Source organism: Haemaphysalis longicornis, unplaced genomic scaffold, assembly GCF_048455015.1.
Source record: "Haemaphysalis longicornis isolate Haplotype H1 unplaced genomic scaffold, Haemaphysalis longicornis Haplotype H1 scaffold_1, whole genome shotgun sequence".
NCBI lineage: Eukaryota > Metazoa > Arthropoda > Arachnida > Ixodida > Ixodidae > Haemaphysalis > Haemaphysalis longicornis.
The window spans coordinates 422552646-422570250 of NW_027526203.1; the positions used below are offsets into that span (position 1 = coordinate 422552646).

The 17605-nt window shown below is 46.5% G+C and overlaps 1 protein-coding gene across 1 annotated transcript in view; it reads right to left on the minus strand.

The window, feature by feature from the left end:
* Positions 1-10153: 10153 nt before the first annotated feature.
* The window catches only part of LOC144155651 (uncharacterized), a 45181-nt gene continuing 37729 nt past the window's right edge, over positions 10154-17605 (minus strand). Inside the window, exons 13-15 of the mRNA XM_077687230.1 lie at positions 16513-16791; positions 14780-14923; positions 10154-11474 (exon numbers count right to left, since the gene is read on the minus strand). Coding sequence (XP_077543356.1) covers positions 11394-11474; positions 14780-14923; positions 16513-16791 — 504 coding nt within the window. The 3' untranslated portion in view covers positions 10154-11393. The remainder of the gene's footprint in view (positions 11475-14779; positions 14924-16512; positions 16792-17605) is intronic.

Genomic DNA, 17605 nt, shown 5'->3' on the forward strand with positions numbered 1-17605 from the left:
TCTCACGTGACTGCGCCTCCTCTCCCTTCACTCCGGTCGGCGCTTCGCAGCTGCGGTGCGGTGCGCTCCTCCTCTTCCCTTCCCATTGTGTCGGCGGGCTCCACGTGCGACCGCGGTAGGCTTAGTCGAGCGCAGGTGCGGTCGAGCGCGTGTCGAGGTCCGTATAAATAGCGGGCAAAATGCCACCAAACTTCAACAAACTCCCCCTCATAGCATCACCCCGTGCTTCGCACTTCCTCATACTCCCCTTCGGGGAAATGCGGGGGAATTTTTTCTCCGGGATGAGGACAGCTACCGAGCGTTTACACGGCTTTTTTTGCAGTATGGTGAGCTGTCTGGATCCCGGCTGAATAAGGGCAAAAGCAGAGCACTACGATTTGGGTCGCTTGCCAGTGACCTTGCTGGAGACGTACAGTGGGTGAGGAAAGTCCGGGTGCTAGGTATAGTCTTCCACGGCTCTGGAGAAGTTTCTCGTGAGACGTGGAAGGGTTTGTTAGACACGGCTGACAAACGTATAAGCATAGCGTCGACTTTCAAGCTGTCTCTCTCTGAGAGGAGCTATATCATCAAGTCGTGCGTGTCAGCGGCGTTCTTTTACGTGGCGAGGGTAGCTCGGCCACCTCGTGACATAACCCGTCGGCTGGCCACAAAATTCGGATCATTTTTCTGGGCTAGCAAGACCGAGTCAGTTGCGCGCGCTTTGCTGCGTCTGCCCCGCAGCATGGGAGGTTTTAGCTTGCCATGCCTGAACACGATGTCAAGTGTTCTAGCGTTACGCGGTGTGTGGGAACTAGTAGATGATGATGAGTACCCGAGGCAGGCTCTGCTTCGCTACTTCTTGGGTACTGCTCGCTTGTTGTTTTATGATGAGCCCATTACCGGACCTACAGCCGTGCAGCCGCCAGCTTTCTATAGGTACGTTGCTAAAACACTTAGAGGCTTTCAGTCGGCCAACCCAGATTTGGATATTAGAGCCTCATCTGCGACTGATATATGCGAGAAATTGGCTATTGGGCAACTGAATGATCGGCAAAAAGAGAAGTCTCGCGGCGCTCGCTGGCAACTGTTAACGTCAGCGGTGCTTCCTGCAGACGTTCGTGATTTCGGGTGGCTGCGGGGCTGGAGGGCCCTGCCGACGTGTGACCGCCTTGCAGCATTTGGTGTGGTTCGCTCCCGGTGCCCGCAATGCGGACGCACTGAGACGCTAGAGCATGCTCTTTTTGAGTGTCGTGTGGCCGCCACATTCTGGGTTTTACTCAGCAGAATGTTTGAGCTTAGGCTGGGAGCCCACACGAAATCGAAAGACCCATTTGTCAGCTTTCTGCTGTGTGTGGGTGCCTTTGTTGTGTGGCGCCAGCGAGGTGTAGCCGCCTTGCAGGCACGACCACAGCGTGCCATGTATCCCCTGTTGTGGCGTGTTCGGAAAATGGCCATAGAGCATCTGCAGCATGAGCTGGTGGCGCTGGGTGAAGAATCTTTCCTCGTGCGTTGGTCTACTCGCTTCATCAAGGTTGCCAATAACACCGTGCAATGGTGTGTCGTGCCTTATTAATAAGGTGAAACTTGCTTGCTGAAAGGAGTTGTATGTTTGAGGCCAAGGCGCAGTTTAGGCAGCCTGGCTGAGCATGCATCTCTGTACGGACATAGAACGGATGTGTGTGAACTGTTGTGGTTTTTATGTTCACTCCCACGCGTGAACTATGGTGTCTGAGTCTCGTGCCACGGACATTATTGTAAAGGACCTTCGGTGCGGTGTACTAGTTGTTTTGTGAACTTGTGTGATCTTCACTTCCTTTCCTCTGTGGCACATTGCGTAAATTCTGTGCTCTGTCGACCCGTGTAGTAGGTAACTACAGCGGGTCCTAGCTGTAACTAGTTTTTAATAAATTCTCTTTATGTGTACCAAATTTCGGGAGGCCCCGCGGGGCCTCATATCATATCCAAATTTAAAGCTAGACTAATAAATAATAGGTACGTGCATGAGATAAAAAGTAAATCGCTGCGGTTTAGCTCAGCTAACCACATGCAAAGCGAAAGAATTGGCTTAGCCTGTTTAAGTCTTGGTTTCACTTAGTTATAACCTTTGGTTTAGCTATAATAATTATACCATTCGTCCAAAGCCTGCCTTTGCCTACCTTTGTGGTCCCGCTTCCGGCGTTTTCCGAGCCGAACAGCTCGTCGGGCGATATCTGCGGGGTGGTCACACGCCGCTTACCGCTGACGGCTCTAAGCCTTCAGCTATCGCACAACGCTCGCAGAAGGCCCGACCCGATTGAGGGACGAAAGGAGGAAATGCGGCGGCATAAAACAGATTTCGACAATTCATAACTGCCGTGGATGGAAGCACCTGGTAGAGGAAGCACCTGATGGAAGCACCTGGTACAATCTCAGACCTTCGATATCCTCAGCAATGATTTGTCGACCCCCGTGAAAATGGAAAGAGCATTTTTAGCAAGAAATAATAATTTCCAGCTTAATTTCTGACTAGATTTACAGATTCTAGCTGGAATCGACAGATTCCAACTAGAGAAATTCTTAGTCTAGCTAGAGACGATTATTTCCAACTTGCAGATTTTTTTTTCTTCCGGCTGGACTGACAAACGCTAGATGGAAGTAACAGCTGCCAGCCGGAACAAAACCTCAATCCAGCTAGACATGAGCAAGAAACTGAATTTCTAGCTAGAAATTCTGCCTACTTCCGAGAAGAAACTTCTGGTTAAGTATTCCAGCTAGAAAAAATGTCATTTTCACCTGGGTCCCCTACCCCTAGTGCCTGGTCGGAGTTGTGTTCGGGTTGAATTTGACTCCACGACATGTAGGCTCGAAGTTACGCTCCACTGACGTGTCCATACCCTACAAGGGTAGACCATTGCACCTGCTTTTTTCCTTATCCCCTTCTTACCTCCCTCTGAAAACACAGAACACTCTATTCAATGGCTTCCTGCCATCGACTCTCCCTCTTTGACCCACTCCTCCTTCACCCCATGCGGAACGTGGCCGTGATGTGGATGTCTGGCCATAATCCGCCTTTTTCAAGACGCCACTGCGCATGCGCGACGCCCTAGCGGTGATGATACGCGAGAAACTGTTTAGAGGGCCACTGCACCATCCGTCTGCAGCATGGAGGAAAGAAAAGCTTAGGAGAGGCCCTGACGTCACACCCAGCGCAGCCGGAAACGCCATTTCTGTAAGTCGAATGGCGGACCATTGGCCCTCCATGCCATTGGCGGACTCTTTTTGCCTCTCTCTCTCGGTGCACCTTCTCCGCCTCCTCCGTCCTGTATCGCCTCTCTTGTCGTCTGCATCTGCCAGCGCCGAGCCGGCGGAAATCAGCTGATAGGCAGGCAGAAGGCCGTTTTGCAGCGCGTGACCGTGAACCTAAACGCACGGTTACACTGTTACACGTCTTCAGTGTGGCCGCAGCAGGTTTGCGGAGCGGCTCGCTCTAACAATGCCGCAATGCTCGGTGCCAGGCTGCAAGTCGCGATCGGTACCCAAGGAATTGGGCGTCACTTTCCACCGGTTAGTGCATCATTCCGCTGACAAGTATTGATGTACATTGGTGTGCATTCATCCTTTGTTTGCAATCGCCGCGTTTATAGGTTCCCAAGCGATGGAGAACGCCGCAAACAGTGGGCGAACGCCGTGCGGCTACCGGACTGGAAAGTGCCCAAGTTTGCGTTGCAGTTTCACTGGCAATCCCAGAGATGACTAGTCAATTAAACGGCCGTTCTATATATATAGGTAAGCAGTACTTCATGCATATTTCACGCTAAAAAATTGTGGAATGTTTTTAGCGTTGTTCGCGTGCCTTCGATAGAATTTTTTGCGAAGGAGGAGGAGGAGGAGCAGGAGGAGGAGGCAAAACGTTTTATTGAGTACAAAAAAAAATGAGAGGGTGGGTGGCGTCAATAAACTTTTTTTCGCCAAGTTTCAACTTGTCTCAGTGTCAATAAATTCAAGGTGATATCAGTTGAAAACGTGCATACACTAACCTCGCAGTATGAAGCGTTGAAAAGCGAAATCCAGAGCGAGACCACAAAAAGATCCAGATTCCAGATCCAGCACTCTTCCAGTCAACAGACGGACACCTACTAATGTAATAGGACGATGGAATTATATCAACTGGGAATCTACCTTGTAACAGTTGCAAAGGCGCTGCCGCGCATTGCCGGCCTAGCAAACTATATATTGCAGCGGCGATAACCAAAAAATTGAGTTGCGAATCGTTCGGTTGCAAGTCGCCTACGTAGTGCACACCGTGTATCACTTCCCGAAAATCTACCTGACGGGTGTCCGCGCGTACGACGGGACGGCGCGTTCACGATATCTGCACTTCAATAGGCGCGTCGTGATCGCGACCGGAGCAAAAGCTTGACGCGGTACAAGGTGCACTTGCAAGTAGAAATTAAATGACATATTCACATCGGCGCAGCTGTCGCAACTCGCAGCATCCTTTTCGAGTTCCGCAAGACCACAGCGCAGCAAAGCGAAGCAGCAATCTTCGCAATCGGACGACAAGGCAGGCGCTGCCTTTCCTCCATGACTGGCGAACGGCGGGCGGGCTGTTGCTAGGACGCCGTTGCTAACGCGACTTCCAATGGCCGCCGAAAACACGTGACTTCCTCCACACTTTTGCCAATGCGCGGGGATAGCTGGGGGCCTCTCCTAAGCTTTTTTTCCCTCCATGGTCTGCAGCGTCCACCGATACTCGGCTGAGGCCCATGCATCGTCGGCAACGTGCCGCTTTTGTGTCGTTTGAATGCAATGGCGCTTTCGTGTGGTGCCTACGAGTGCACCTCTCGGGCCAAGGGTGACAAGAAGGAGCGTTTTTTTCGCTTTTCGCTTCCCATCAGCTACGCGCGACAGGCAACGCCGAGAAGCCTGGATTAGCGCTGTGAGACGCCAGTCCGAAAATGGGAAGCGGAAGTAACCGCAGTTAAGTTTAACCGTGTTACGAAACTTTAACCGCGGTTATCACAAACTGTGGTTTTGTCTGTTACACACGAAATTCTGATTGTGGTGACCGCGGTCACTTGGTTGTGAGCGTAACAAAAATAAATTACCACACTTTTAGCTTAACGAGAAAAAACAAAAGAGAAGCAGTGTAGACAAAATGAAATATCGTTAAAGCAGTCGCTTCAGTCCCAAACGCAACGCACTCGCGCGCGGCGAGGATAGGGGCTTCCCCAACTGCTCGCAACCGGCTTGGCTTGCTCAGGTCTGCTCGGTGTTGGGAACTTTAGGCTTAGCATCACGGTGGATATTTGACCGGCGCTCTCTCTACAGCTGCGAATTACAATCCATAGCACAATTTTTCACCGCGCTAACATGAACTTTCTCGCATGTGGAAGTTCTTTTCCGCGATCAGATTGATTTTGAAGAGCGGCGATAAGCTGTTGCTGCCGTGGACTGGGCCGGTTCGTGCCGCTTGCAGTTCCGTGCGGGCAGGCGCGCCGGCGTGTTCACAGGCACGGCCGACGTGCGCGCCGATCGTTTCCGAGTGCTGAAAACGCTTCATGATTGCCTGGTTTATCCATTTTTTTGGCGGACGACGCGCGGAATTTAGAAATTTAGCACGGCTTTTGTCGTAGTTAATCGGGTGGATCGGGAAACAAGCCGCTGCTGACGGGCAGTCGCGCTGCTTGCGAGAACAACGCAAAGAACGCCAGCGCCTCTTGGGGGCATGGGGCGCCCGCTATTTGAGAACCTTCGTCTCCTCGGAACGCCAGGTGATTTTTTTTTTTTTTTTTCGCCTCCGCTGATGCGCCGCCACTTGCGTCCGAACTGACTTGCGCGATTTTGAGCACTGCAGCTGCGGGAACTGCGATTAGCGTGACTGAACTGAGGTGGCCAAGCTGAGTCATCGCCTCCTGTATTTTTACAATGCCAAACGCATCAGCCCGGACCGACCAACCAAGCCCTCTCCTTCTACTCCGGCCACTCTCCCCCAATCTGTAGCCTTCCCAGCGCTTTAGTCACGTGACCGGTTCATCCCGGCGCGACGCGTGGTGAAAGCGGCAACGTTGGCAAAACGTGCTCCGCCGCGAGCCTGAGTTTTCTGACGCTGGCGGGGGCGCCCCCCCCTTCCCCCCACCCCCCTCCCCTTCGATGATCTCAACCAAAGGTTTCCTTGGCAACCAGGCACAAGCCACTCTCGAAATTAGTTATGGTTGCGTGATCCCGGTTCAGCTCGGGGCCCCACCTTGCGAAATCTAGGCACTGCAGGCGTACCAGTCACTCCCATTGGGAAGCGCGCAATGCGTTTGGCATTGTAAAAATACAGGAGGCGATGGCTGAGTTTGTGAGTTTGCATTAACCATGGTTAGCGTGGTAACTGCAGGTTCGTCTGCCGTGTAACGCAGCAAACTGCGGTTTTGTCTAACCGTGGTTCGCTTAACCGTGGTTAACTTAGCTAGGGTATTATGCGTAGTCGACCGGGCCAAGTCCGTCCAGCCGTTGGTAACGGCAAGAAAGCCTCCCGGAATGAATTGTTCCCCTGGCAATTGCATGCTGATGCAGTTGCAGTCGTCGGGAAGTACAAGATTAAAAAAAAAAAAAAAACGACTAGGTGAGACAGACGGAAAGCTACCTTCTCTTCGAGCGTCGAAAAACAACGCGCTCACACCGAAGGCAACAACCACGACGCACCGCGCTAACCTTGACCTCCAATCTGCTTTCCGTCGCTACCTCAAGAGGGCGCCACACCGCCCTCTTCAAAGGGAAAGGCACCACTGCATCATCATCATCAAAGGTGGATGGTACTCCGGGTAAGGCATAGGGTAAGGAACACACTCTAGCATTGGCCCTGGAGCTCCCGTACTGAACCACAGAGAACGCTGGCGCTAATCCCACACTGTTAGAACCTTGTTATATGGACTTCCATGCCTGGCCCTACCAATCAGCATTCCCGCCAGGCCGCCACCCGACTTTTCCCTCACGCCACACCAGGATGTGCTGTGGCCACTACTACAAGCATTAACCGCACCCTTCTCCATCACGATCCTCGCCCCTCCCCCATGGGTGCCCCTTCTGCAGAGACATTTCCACTCTTCTGCAATGTAAATGGCTTTCTCTACATTACCCCCATTGCCCGCTTAAAATGCAACAGTCCAAGCCTGGGTGGACCATTCTCGCCCACGAATCGGAACCTGAAAAAGCAGTTGCGACTGATCAACCAGGCCGGCTGTAGGGACCGTGGACCGAGGACTGAATGGAATGACGACAAGACCACCCACAGTACTTCTCTCTAAAGCTGGCTCTAGCCCCCCGCACCTTCAGCCAGGCAACTTTTCAACTCCTTCTCGGACTTGGCTCTTGCCACCGGTGTCTCCCTGCTGATGCGAAGGTATTCAACTTTGCTTGTTGCCCTCCCCCACCCAGTTAGGCTAAGTCACCATGCTTATGTAGTGAAGCTTATAATCACTCATTCGTTCTTATTTCGAGATCATCTACTCTGCCTAATCCCCTCCCCACCTCCCACTCAACTACAGGCCGTGTCCCCGCGATTCATTCCTTACCTTTGGAAAACACGTAAACATATATACCCCTACCACCACACCTGCTATTGCCCTTGATAAACCAGACACTGGTGCCGACTACATCGCTGCATGGTTTCTGTGTGGCATAGCAATTGGAATGTTTTGAAAGCAATTAGAAATGCTTTGCATTACAACCGCTACGAACACAGCCATTTGCCATTACATTACTGCCCTTATTTCAACTTATCCCCTTCCCTTTTAACTTATCCTGCTAACTTATCTTCAGTATTACTTTTGGAGTAGCAGCAGCTGTCATTTCTAATTTATTTTTAGTAATTTCTTGTAAGGCCAATTTTCCCCAGGTTTCGTGCAACGTTCCTCGGATGCTTTGGTACCCTTACAATATATCTATATTGCTTAATTTCGCTTCCTTTCTTTCAGTTTCACACTGGCCATCCATCCACTTTCAGGGGTATCAAACACTACATACATTTTTTTATGCCCAACCAATGGAGCATCACACTCCTGTCAAAAAGCACTATGAATGGATTGCTGCTTTTGACTGTTGACTTTTTTAACGGCTGACTTCTCCTCTCTGGATTGTGCTATTTTTTACTCAGTTATGCTTTCGAATCTACTAGCTGCCTCCTTCCAAATACAAAAATGTCTTGTGTACACATCAGGGCAATCCACAAAGAATTCGTTCATGTCACCATTTCCCTTGTGCAAAATTCTGTTTAGCATGATCTGCAAGGTTCCAGAAAAAAAAAGGGTTCTTGATGTCTGCTTTCTTACACCAGTCCATTTGCCTCATGTCCAGCAAAAGTACAAGTCATCTCTGACATTTTTAACCCCTCTTTAAGCACACTTGTCACCGGGAACACGTTTTTTTTTTACATTGCGTTCTTCAACACTTGCAGAAAAAAACATGGCAGGAGAGTAATGGCTCGTTTGTCAAATGTGATAAATCACAGGAGCGTTAATTTTCCACGACCTGTTGGTTCTAAGTTGTGCACATGGTGTGCTGAGTGCCATTATGATTGAGCAGCATGCGAAACCTGCAAGCACAGCTAACACCTCGTTTGAAGGGCAATTTGTGCGAAGTGTACTGAATACTATTCCAGCGACCCTTTAAATTGGTTTCCATGTTTTGTTCACTGGATTTCCTGATTCTTGACTTGTTGATAAGGTGATCATCACAGTTCTCTTTGGGTAATGCCGCAAGTGTAAGCCCACTGTCGATGCCTGCTTCACCAGTCGCTTCAATGCCAGCTGCCACTGTCAACTGCTCTGGAGCTCATTTCTATTTATCATCATCGAACCACCATCTGTAATCATCATCGTCTGACCAGCAGAGGAAGATGATGCTGGAAACTGCCACGGTAGCACACAGATGCTGCTCTTATCCCTATAACTAGTTCTTGGCCATAAAGCCAGCAGTACTGCAGTACTGCGCCTCAACCACTGGGATCTATTGCCTTATCGGTGACATTTTCTGTTGGGACCATCCACCATGACAAATTTTTGCTGTGGCCTTGCTTTAAGGAAGTGAATAAAGATATAAACGCGTATATCCAAGATGGTAAAGCATTCGACTACCATCCAGAACTGCCCCATGTTTGATTCAAACAGTTTCGTCCAGCTTTTCTTTTTCTTTCAGTTCTTAGATTCCACTAGCTGGCTTTCTTCCGAATCATGCAATAGTGAAAGAAAGAGCAAGACCTGTCGGTTCTGGGCTGAGGCAGACTCCGCGCTACGCGACGCACTGGCCCGGGGAACGCGAGCTCTCATGGATTTCAAGTCACAACAGCAGAGGAGATGAGACGCAACTTGAGGGCTAGCTCCGGGTAACGCCGGAGCCCAGTTATACCAAGAAATGGCTTTACCCAAGAGCTCTAATTTCTCCCTTCCTTCTATCCCGTTCACTTCAAACTCAGTGCAATGACACAGTAGCCCTGTAGGCAATCTCTCTTGCTTAATTAAGTTTCACAAACGCTCTGTGGCTTTGCGGGCAATACTCCTCGATTGGCTTACACTTACTTGGCAAAGTATTCTGAACCTCTCCTCGCATGACAGCCGATTGCCTCCTTTTTATGTTTAAGTGAAGCCATGTTCTGATGTGCTCGGAAAACACTGTAATCACTGCCTACGGCTCTGTATATATTTGTAAATAAAGTTATTGTTAAAAAAAAAAAAAAAGCCGCCTCGCGCTCCTGAACACAAGTCCTAGGGTCGAATCCCCCTAGTTCCCTTTCTTTTTTTTTTGAGACAATGACCATTGCTATGCATTTTTCTACGATTTTTATAAGATGAACCTTTCTATTTTTCTATGATTTTTATAAGATGAACCTTTCTAGGTGCCAGGCACCACTTGTAAGCTTTCCCCCGCACGTGGCGCGAAAAAAAGAGGACCCATTAAAGGCCATTAAACTAGTCTCGTGGAGGGGAAGTGGCTGCTCAAGAAATAAACTCAGTGAGTCCAAGGCAGCCAGCAACAAACATTTTTTGCAATCAAAGTAAAAATACCTCTAATGCAACTGAATTAGCTGAAACTAAAAATAGTAAGCTGGAACTAGAACTAACTAAAAAAAAAAACCTACATTTAGTAAGCCCACACCTGGAGGCATAGCATACGCATAGAATTCGACCAATGTGGAAATATTATCACAGCATTTTCTAAAGGCAACCAATAACACTTTATTGTTTTCATGAACATAACACACAGTAATCTGTAGTTTCACCACTGACTAGAATAATCCTCGAAAAACATTCACCATTCACTCTTTGCAAAAGGGCAACAATAAATAGAACAAGGTACGCAGCTACACGCATGCAAAATTGCCATGCCTGTAGGAAACAACGTGACATAATAAACAATACTTTGGCTCTTAAACTTAAGGCACACACGTCCGGAAGCCAAAGGTATCACTGAATGAAATCACCAGTACTGTGTTTTTTAACATGCATGATGCATCTGTTCAGTGCTCCGTTTACAAGAGAGCAATGTGAATTTAAGTGTCGTTAAAAGTCGCTCAACATTACAAATTTCCTTCAAAACACTGCAACTCAGCATGCGAGTAAAAGCATAGAAGGTTTTCTGGTAATAATTTGAAACCTTTCTTGATGCTGCAAGGGTGCAACTTGTGCAAGGGTACACCCGTTCATAACTTGAATTCCGCATAGTTTCCGCAATTTGCAACCCGCGAGTAGGCTGTACCACAAGGACTACCCCAATTGAAACTCCTTGTCTTTTAACAAACTGACAAGCAAACAAACAACTACATTCTTTTTGTATACTAATATAACATGCAATGCCTTTTTCCATGTTTCCAACAGCACTCAATACATGCTTTAAGGGGACAAAAAAGACAAAATCCAAGTGTCATTTATTAAAAAATCTGCCAAGTGAGAACAACGATCAAGCCAATTTTAAGACACAACCCAATTTTAACCCAAATAGATAATGAGCCAATTTTAATGCAAACTGATAACAGTTCAGCAAGTTAATATGAAAAATAAATGAAACCGTGGCAGCTCACCAGCCACTTCTCCGCAATGCCCTTGCGACGCCACAGGGACTAGTTTGTGCGATTGGCAGCCATTGATAAATGCTACCCCCAATACACATGATTGTGTAAATGTAGTGGTGCCTCTGGTTCAGTTTGATCACATTACTTGAATGCTTGCATGTAGTAACACACAAAGCACTCTGTTTCTGGTACTTAACCAATGAAAACACTGCTGACATTGTGCAGTAGAAAATTTGAAAGCTTTTCAATATTTTTGATCTTTCTGTGGCAAAAAAACACTCTCCATCGGGGCCGGAATGGAGTTCGAGTGGGCTTGATCGGAGGCTCACTCTTTCAAATAAAACAAGCCTGTATGCTTTCTTCATGGTCTCTTTCAGGCAGCTCAGTGGCAGTAATTGCACTTGGGGTGGCACTTCACTCCGTTCACTCCACACTTGCAGCCAGCAGAAGTGTCTCCTTTGCCCTGAAATGAGACATTGCCCCATTGCAGTTTTAATGAAATGAAATGTTTATTTAAAGTGCCGTCACTCTATGCCATAAGAAAGCTGTTCCTTTCTCACTTGCTTTGGGTTCGTTAACCCCCTTTCTTTTTTAAAAGCCATGCTATCACTATATGTGCAGTGATCGCATGGCTTGTGTAGTGAAAGTCATGCTCATCACAACCTCTGTAATGCCATTAGGATGTTAGGACATGCCTCTACTTGTGCCAAATTTCTGCTGTCTTACGTCTTCCAACCTCCAAATTTCTCGAACACTATATGAATGCTCTTGATGTGAATCTACGAGATGATTTACTGCATCTCTGCCAGATATGACACCATGCATTAAACCCCAAAAAGTCGACTGCTGCGTTGACTTGAATTCATTATGAGATAATCTTGATCCCGTAAGTGGATCAGGTGGTGAACTTCTTCACACCTTTAAACTTCAACGCTTATAGCAAATTTTGCAAATGCGAATCACATGTTTTAAATATGCACATGTATTTCCCTAACCCACATGAGAGATGTGAATTTTCGTTCTATCTACAGCAGACATACAGTAAGACAAATGTGGTTAAGAATGATTCAGTTAAGAGGAATTAACACCTTTTCCATCTTGTAAAAGGTGCACAAAAAGAAAAAAACATTTCAGATGAATATCACACACGTCAATTGTATTTACAAGGTACCAGAGAAATGAGAACAGTTATCTATACCATTAAAGGCAACAAAACAGCTAGAGTACCACAGATTAATTAATACATATGTATATATAACATCAACACAATGATGTAAACCCTCTGTAACTATGCCAAGGTAACTAGCATATGCCTATATACAGGGTGTTTCAGTGAACACTTTCAAAAATTCCTGAAGGTAGGCTTTTCAAGAAAAATAGGAATTCTCTTAAGGAACAAGCTATCAGGTTCAGCGGACGTCAGCAGTTATGAGAAACATGCGAATTACATAGTTAATTAACTAAAACTCTCTAATTAACTTTTTAATTAGCGAAGTTTGGCGGTTATTGCCAATGGCGAGTTTGTAGCCACGGAGACGACGATAACGGACCAGTTTTTAAAGCAAAGAAAAATGCACTCTGTAGAGCCCTGCAGCCCGCAAAAATCAAGTATTTTTCCCCCATGAAACCGAAATGCAGCGCACATGGTGTGCCAGAAGTCTAGTGCAAACGCAACATCCGCTGATGACGTGTTGCAGTGACTGTGTCGCCCAATTCAAAAAGGCTCTGGTGATTCCCCACGCTAGGGAATCAGCTGATATCAACTCCATCGCCTCTTGTATTTTTTCAATGATCAACGCTCACCTTATACCACGGCTAGCGTTATCTTTTGTTTCGTTGGTAGGCGCAAGAAAGAGGCTAGCCATTGCCCACAACACGGTCACCCGTTTCGGGAGTCCTAGTGGGCGATGGCGACAGTTTTACTTTTCTTTTTTTATTGTCTCAACCACATCTGACGCGGCTACCTGACGTGCAAGATGTGAAACGTCACCATCCGTTCCTTTTTTTTTTGTTAGGTTTATTTGCTGTTCGTTTATAATCGCTGCGTGTTAGAAAGCGCATCAGACAAAGGAAAGGTTTGTTTGCTGGGCGAGGAGGGCTTTCGCGGCTGTGGCTGCTGCTGAGGCTTCCCAGCTAGCTAGGGAAAATTGCACTTACATTTCGAATTGGCCGCCACATTCATTGAAACACGTCACCAGCCGACGTTGCGTTCGCTCAAGACTTCCAGCGCTCCTTCAGCGCAGAGTTTCGTTTTTGAGCGGAAAACAACGGCAGGTTTCCTCGCGCTACAGGGCTTTAAACACCGACTTTATCGTTGTTTTAAAAACTGATATGAAATCGCCTTCTCTGGGGCTACAAAATCACCATTGACAACAACCACCAAACTCCGCTAATTAAGAAGTTCATTAGTAGAGTTTAATTACCCACCTAACTAATGTGCACACCCTTGATACTATCTGGCGTCCGCCGCAGCTAGCAATCTCCTTCTGAAGAGGGTTTCTTTTTTTCTCGAAGAGCCTATTTTTAAGAGTTTTTGAAAGTGTTCGCTGAAACACCCTGTATAAACAAAACATTATGAATATAGTATGTAAAATCACAAAACCTTCAGCGTTTGCTTGCTCTCAGCTCTCTAAAGCCTGAAATTTTTTTGTGTGCTGCACTGGAGTGTGCAGATGTGGTGACATATGTCATTTGAAACAAACCATTCTTATTAAAAACAATAACAGCTTAGAAAACATATTTCTGTTTGTATGATGCTGAATGACTCATATCTGCACCTCAATACAGCAGGTGCACTGCTTCTAGGTAATGTCAAAACACCCAATTTAAAAGTCCTTAGAAATTTATTTTACGTGAAAAGAAAATGGTATACTATATGGATGTGAAACTTTCTTTAATGCAGTGAGAGTGATGGACAGCAAGATCTACCTAATTATTTTGGCTAGCCTTAAAAGAGCAAGTGCCTGCCAAATATAGACCTTGAAAGAGAAATTTTCAAACATCAAAAGTAAGAAACAACAAAGCCACCTAAGGCTCCAGTTGGGGTTTTATGTGTTAAAGCTACAGGCAACAGATGAAGGGCTACGAATGAAAGGCTGTGGATGGAGGGCTACAGATGGAGGGCTATGAATTAGTTTTGACCAGCTGGGGATAGAAGTGGTAAAATCTAGTATGCAATGACATTTTACAACGGAGCTGTTATAAGCTAACTCCCCTGTTTTTTTTTTGTTTTTTTTTTTTAATCTCTCCCGTTGCACGCTGCCGTAATGCCATGCTGCCATGGCGTTACGGCAGCGTGCAACATCGGAGTGTGTCGACAAGACATGCGTGTGTGGTATAGTAACCCACAAACAGCTCCACTGGTCATCCACCTTCACAAAGTGGGATGACACTGAACTTTTTGTTTTTTGCCTCCATGAGAAAAACAGCCACCCTAGACCAGAAAGCAAACTAGTCGTTTTACAGAAAGGAGCGGGCCCTTACAGGTGACTTAAAAGCTCTACTGTGTAAAAATGCGACAGATTCTTAAGAATTAGTTCTGTTGTTTTAGAGATACAGACACCCCTTTAGATTAATGTATGAAAAAAGAGAACACTTGGTGATGAGTGATAATTATTTACTCTACTTAGACAACTGTCACTACAGCAAAGCCCACTTCCAAGCCTCCTCCCATTGTAGCGAATTCATTAAAGCAATGTCTTCAACTTTGGTTGTCAGTACTACTATGGAGGTAAAGAGGTACGAAAAGAGAATGTGCGCTGCCCTCACCTGGGGCCCCCACCGCGGACCCTTGGTGACCCAACAGATTTCTGTTTGGCAGACTGAGCACTTGAGCCAGTCGCAGCCCCATTTCTTCATCACAATGACCCGGCACTGTGGGCAGTGCATGGCTTGGCCCTCTTTCACCATGTTCTGAAATCAGAGCAGAGGCATGCATGTGAGCAGGATACTATTCCCCTTTGCAGCTACGGGATCCAAGCCCAATTAGTGGAATTATGCCCACGTATACAACAGCCACCTTCAAAAACCCAAACATTTTTATCCTTATACTTCATTATACCGCATCAGTCAATATGGTGGAACAAAGTTCTGCACAGTTCTGTAGCCAGCTAACCAACCTACTGCCTGCAATTTTTGACCTTCCACAAACAGTAAGGAGGAAAAATTATGGGACACCTGAAAATGCAATCATAAGGTGAGAAGTGAAGCCAAAAATATAGCCCACCAGAATGCAAAGTTTCCAAGGCTGCTATTAAGACTTGCCATGTTCAAAATTTCACAGCCTCATGAATAAATATTTCTCACGGCAAGCTTCTCTCCCAAGAAGCAGACTGTTCCTATTTACTGTTTTGAACCCCCAGTAGTCTCTCTTTCATTTTCCTGCTGCCTCTCCTACCTAACCACTTGATTCTTCCAAGCAATTGCAAATCCTTTTTGTTGTGGAAATAAGGAGGTGGGTACATTGTAACCACAGGACCATTCACCATTGGCACTTTCTCAGGCTCTGCCAACAACCCTGCCAAGGCGGCCTAGCATGGCAGAACAGGCCAATTATAATCTGCTTCCAGCAAGCATCGCAGTGATTATTTAGAGCCACAGAACAGGCCAGCAGAAGCATGCTGATAATCAAATACGAATATATAGCAAAGAATTGCTGTTAATTTGATGGAATATTTTCAAATTTAAAGACAAATCAGGCTGTCAAGACTCGAAACAGATGAGTGTTCCTGTACTAGTGCTTGATAAGAAATGGTACAAAACATTAAAAATAAAATTAAGTCAGGATGGAACAGCAGCAGAACAAAACTTGAAGAAATGCAGGTTCCTCAACATGCTGTTTAATACAGGAAATAGTATACTTGACTGGTTCCTCCATTTATTGCCACTTGCTAGGCATGCCAGTGGCTGGTACGACCAGTACCTGACCGCAAGCATTGCTAACAAGTTAAAGCCCTTGACTACTCACTCATACCACTATGCTTTCAGGAAACTTCTTGTTGGCTTATAAATTTTACACAAATATCATTCCACTTTTGCTAACATATACGTTTCGTGTGAAGCTTTCACATGTTAGGCTTATTTACACAGCTACAATGTTGTGTGAAAAAGCCAACGTGTGTACATGGGGTAAGGTCCTCGTAAAGCCAGCACCTGTGCTGGCTTTTTGACTACACTCCTAGCAACATAAGATGTAAATGCATAAATGAATAAATCTGAATTTGAAAAAAGATGCATGCCGTGTGGTGAAGCTCCGAAGATCACATGTCATGCAGCAGAGTATTTGCCCTATTTGTAAATAACTCCGAATACTTTGAACAGTAAAACGGCGCTGCAAAAGTGTTTTCAAAGTATTGAATATTCCGACGCTTCTAATAATCCCTCTACCATTAAGATCAATACAAGAACTTGCAGGCCTTTATCATTGTGTTCCCAAGCTTTGGTCGTACTTCCTATATAATTCCCAAGAGAGAAAGAGAGAGGACCCCCGGGAGAGCACTCACGTCGAGGTACTCCTTGGTCTGGCGGGCCTCGTGTCCGTCGGGAGCGTTGAAGTCCAGCTCGTCCTGGTACTGGAGGCAGTTCTTGCCCTCGTGGATGGCCCGGCAGGTGAGGCAGTTGGCGTGGCCACACACGGGGCACAGGAAGACGTTCACATTGTCCTCCAGCATGCACCAGCCGGGGCAGTCGGCCGTCTGGCAGTGGAAGCTGTTCAGCGCCTGGCTCTCGGCCGTCTTGACGCTCCGCGACAGGTGGTGCTCGTACACCTCCGCACTCACCAGCTGCACACAGCACGCAGGTGGCACAAGGGCTGTCCTAGAGTGACACTCAAAGGGGAAAGCACGGCCTGCATCAGCAGATGCAGCGGCAGTTGCTCAGTTCAGTGCAGAAAAACTTGCAATGCAGCCCCACAAACTTTATCGCACCATGGTTTGTCCCATTATGACCTTGTCCCATTATCGCTACATTAACTCTGGATGATGAAATGAGATTGGAAAAAAGGTACCGTAGTCTGCGCATTTTTCTGCAGAGAAAAGAAATATACATAAACAGGGAAGCAACACTTGTGTTGTGTGGCTTGCCCTCTTTTCATCCTATTTTAGCACTGCTTTCATCACCTCGAGTAACTATCCCATCAGCAAACCCTACAGCAAAATAGTGACTAAAATAAATGGATCTGGCAACTTTTGCAAACCATGTCTTTCAAGAGACGCAGACTTCAGCAATCGAATATGTACCATCATAAAACCAGCAGTCTCACAATGACAGGCGAGTGCTTTCGTTTGTTTTGGTTTTAATTTTAATCAAATATCGTGCCTTGTTCTGGGTACAGTTAAAATATTTACTAGATGTGATAGACCACCTTTCCTTCCAGCCTGTGTGTACACAGTAAAACCTCAACATAACGAACTTCAATATCTAACAAAATCCTCGATGTCATGAAGTAACATGGTATAAGTAACCTTAAGCCCATTAAAAACTATGTATATTTAACTTCAGTATAATGAAGTAGGTGTTGGCGTCATTACATTATAACAAAGTCTAGACTTCACAAAAGTTGAACCAGAAGGAAAATCATAGCAACAATTACAGCTG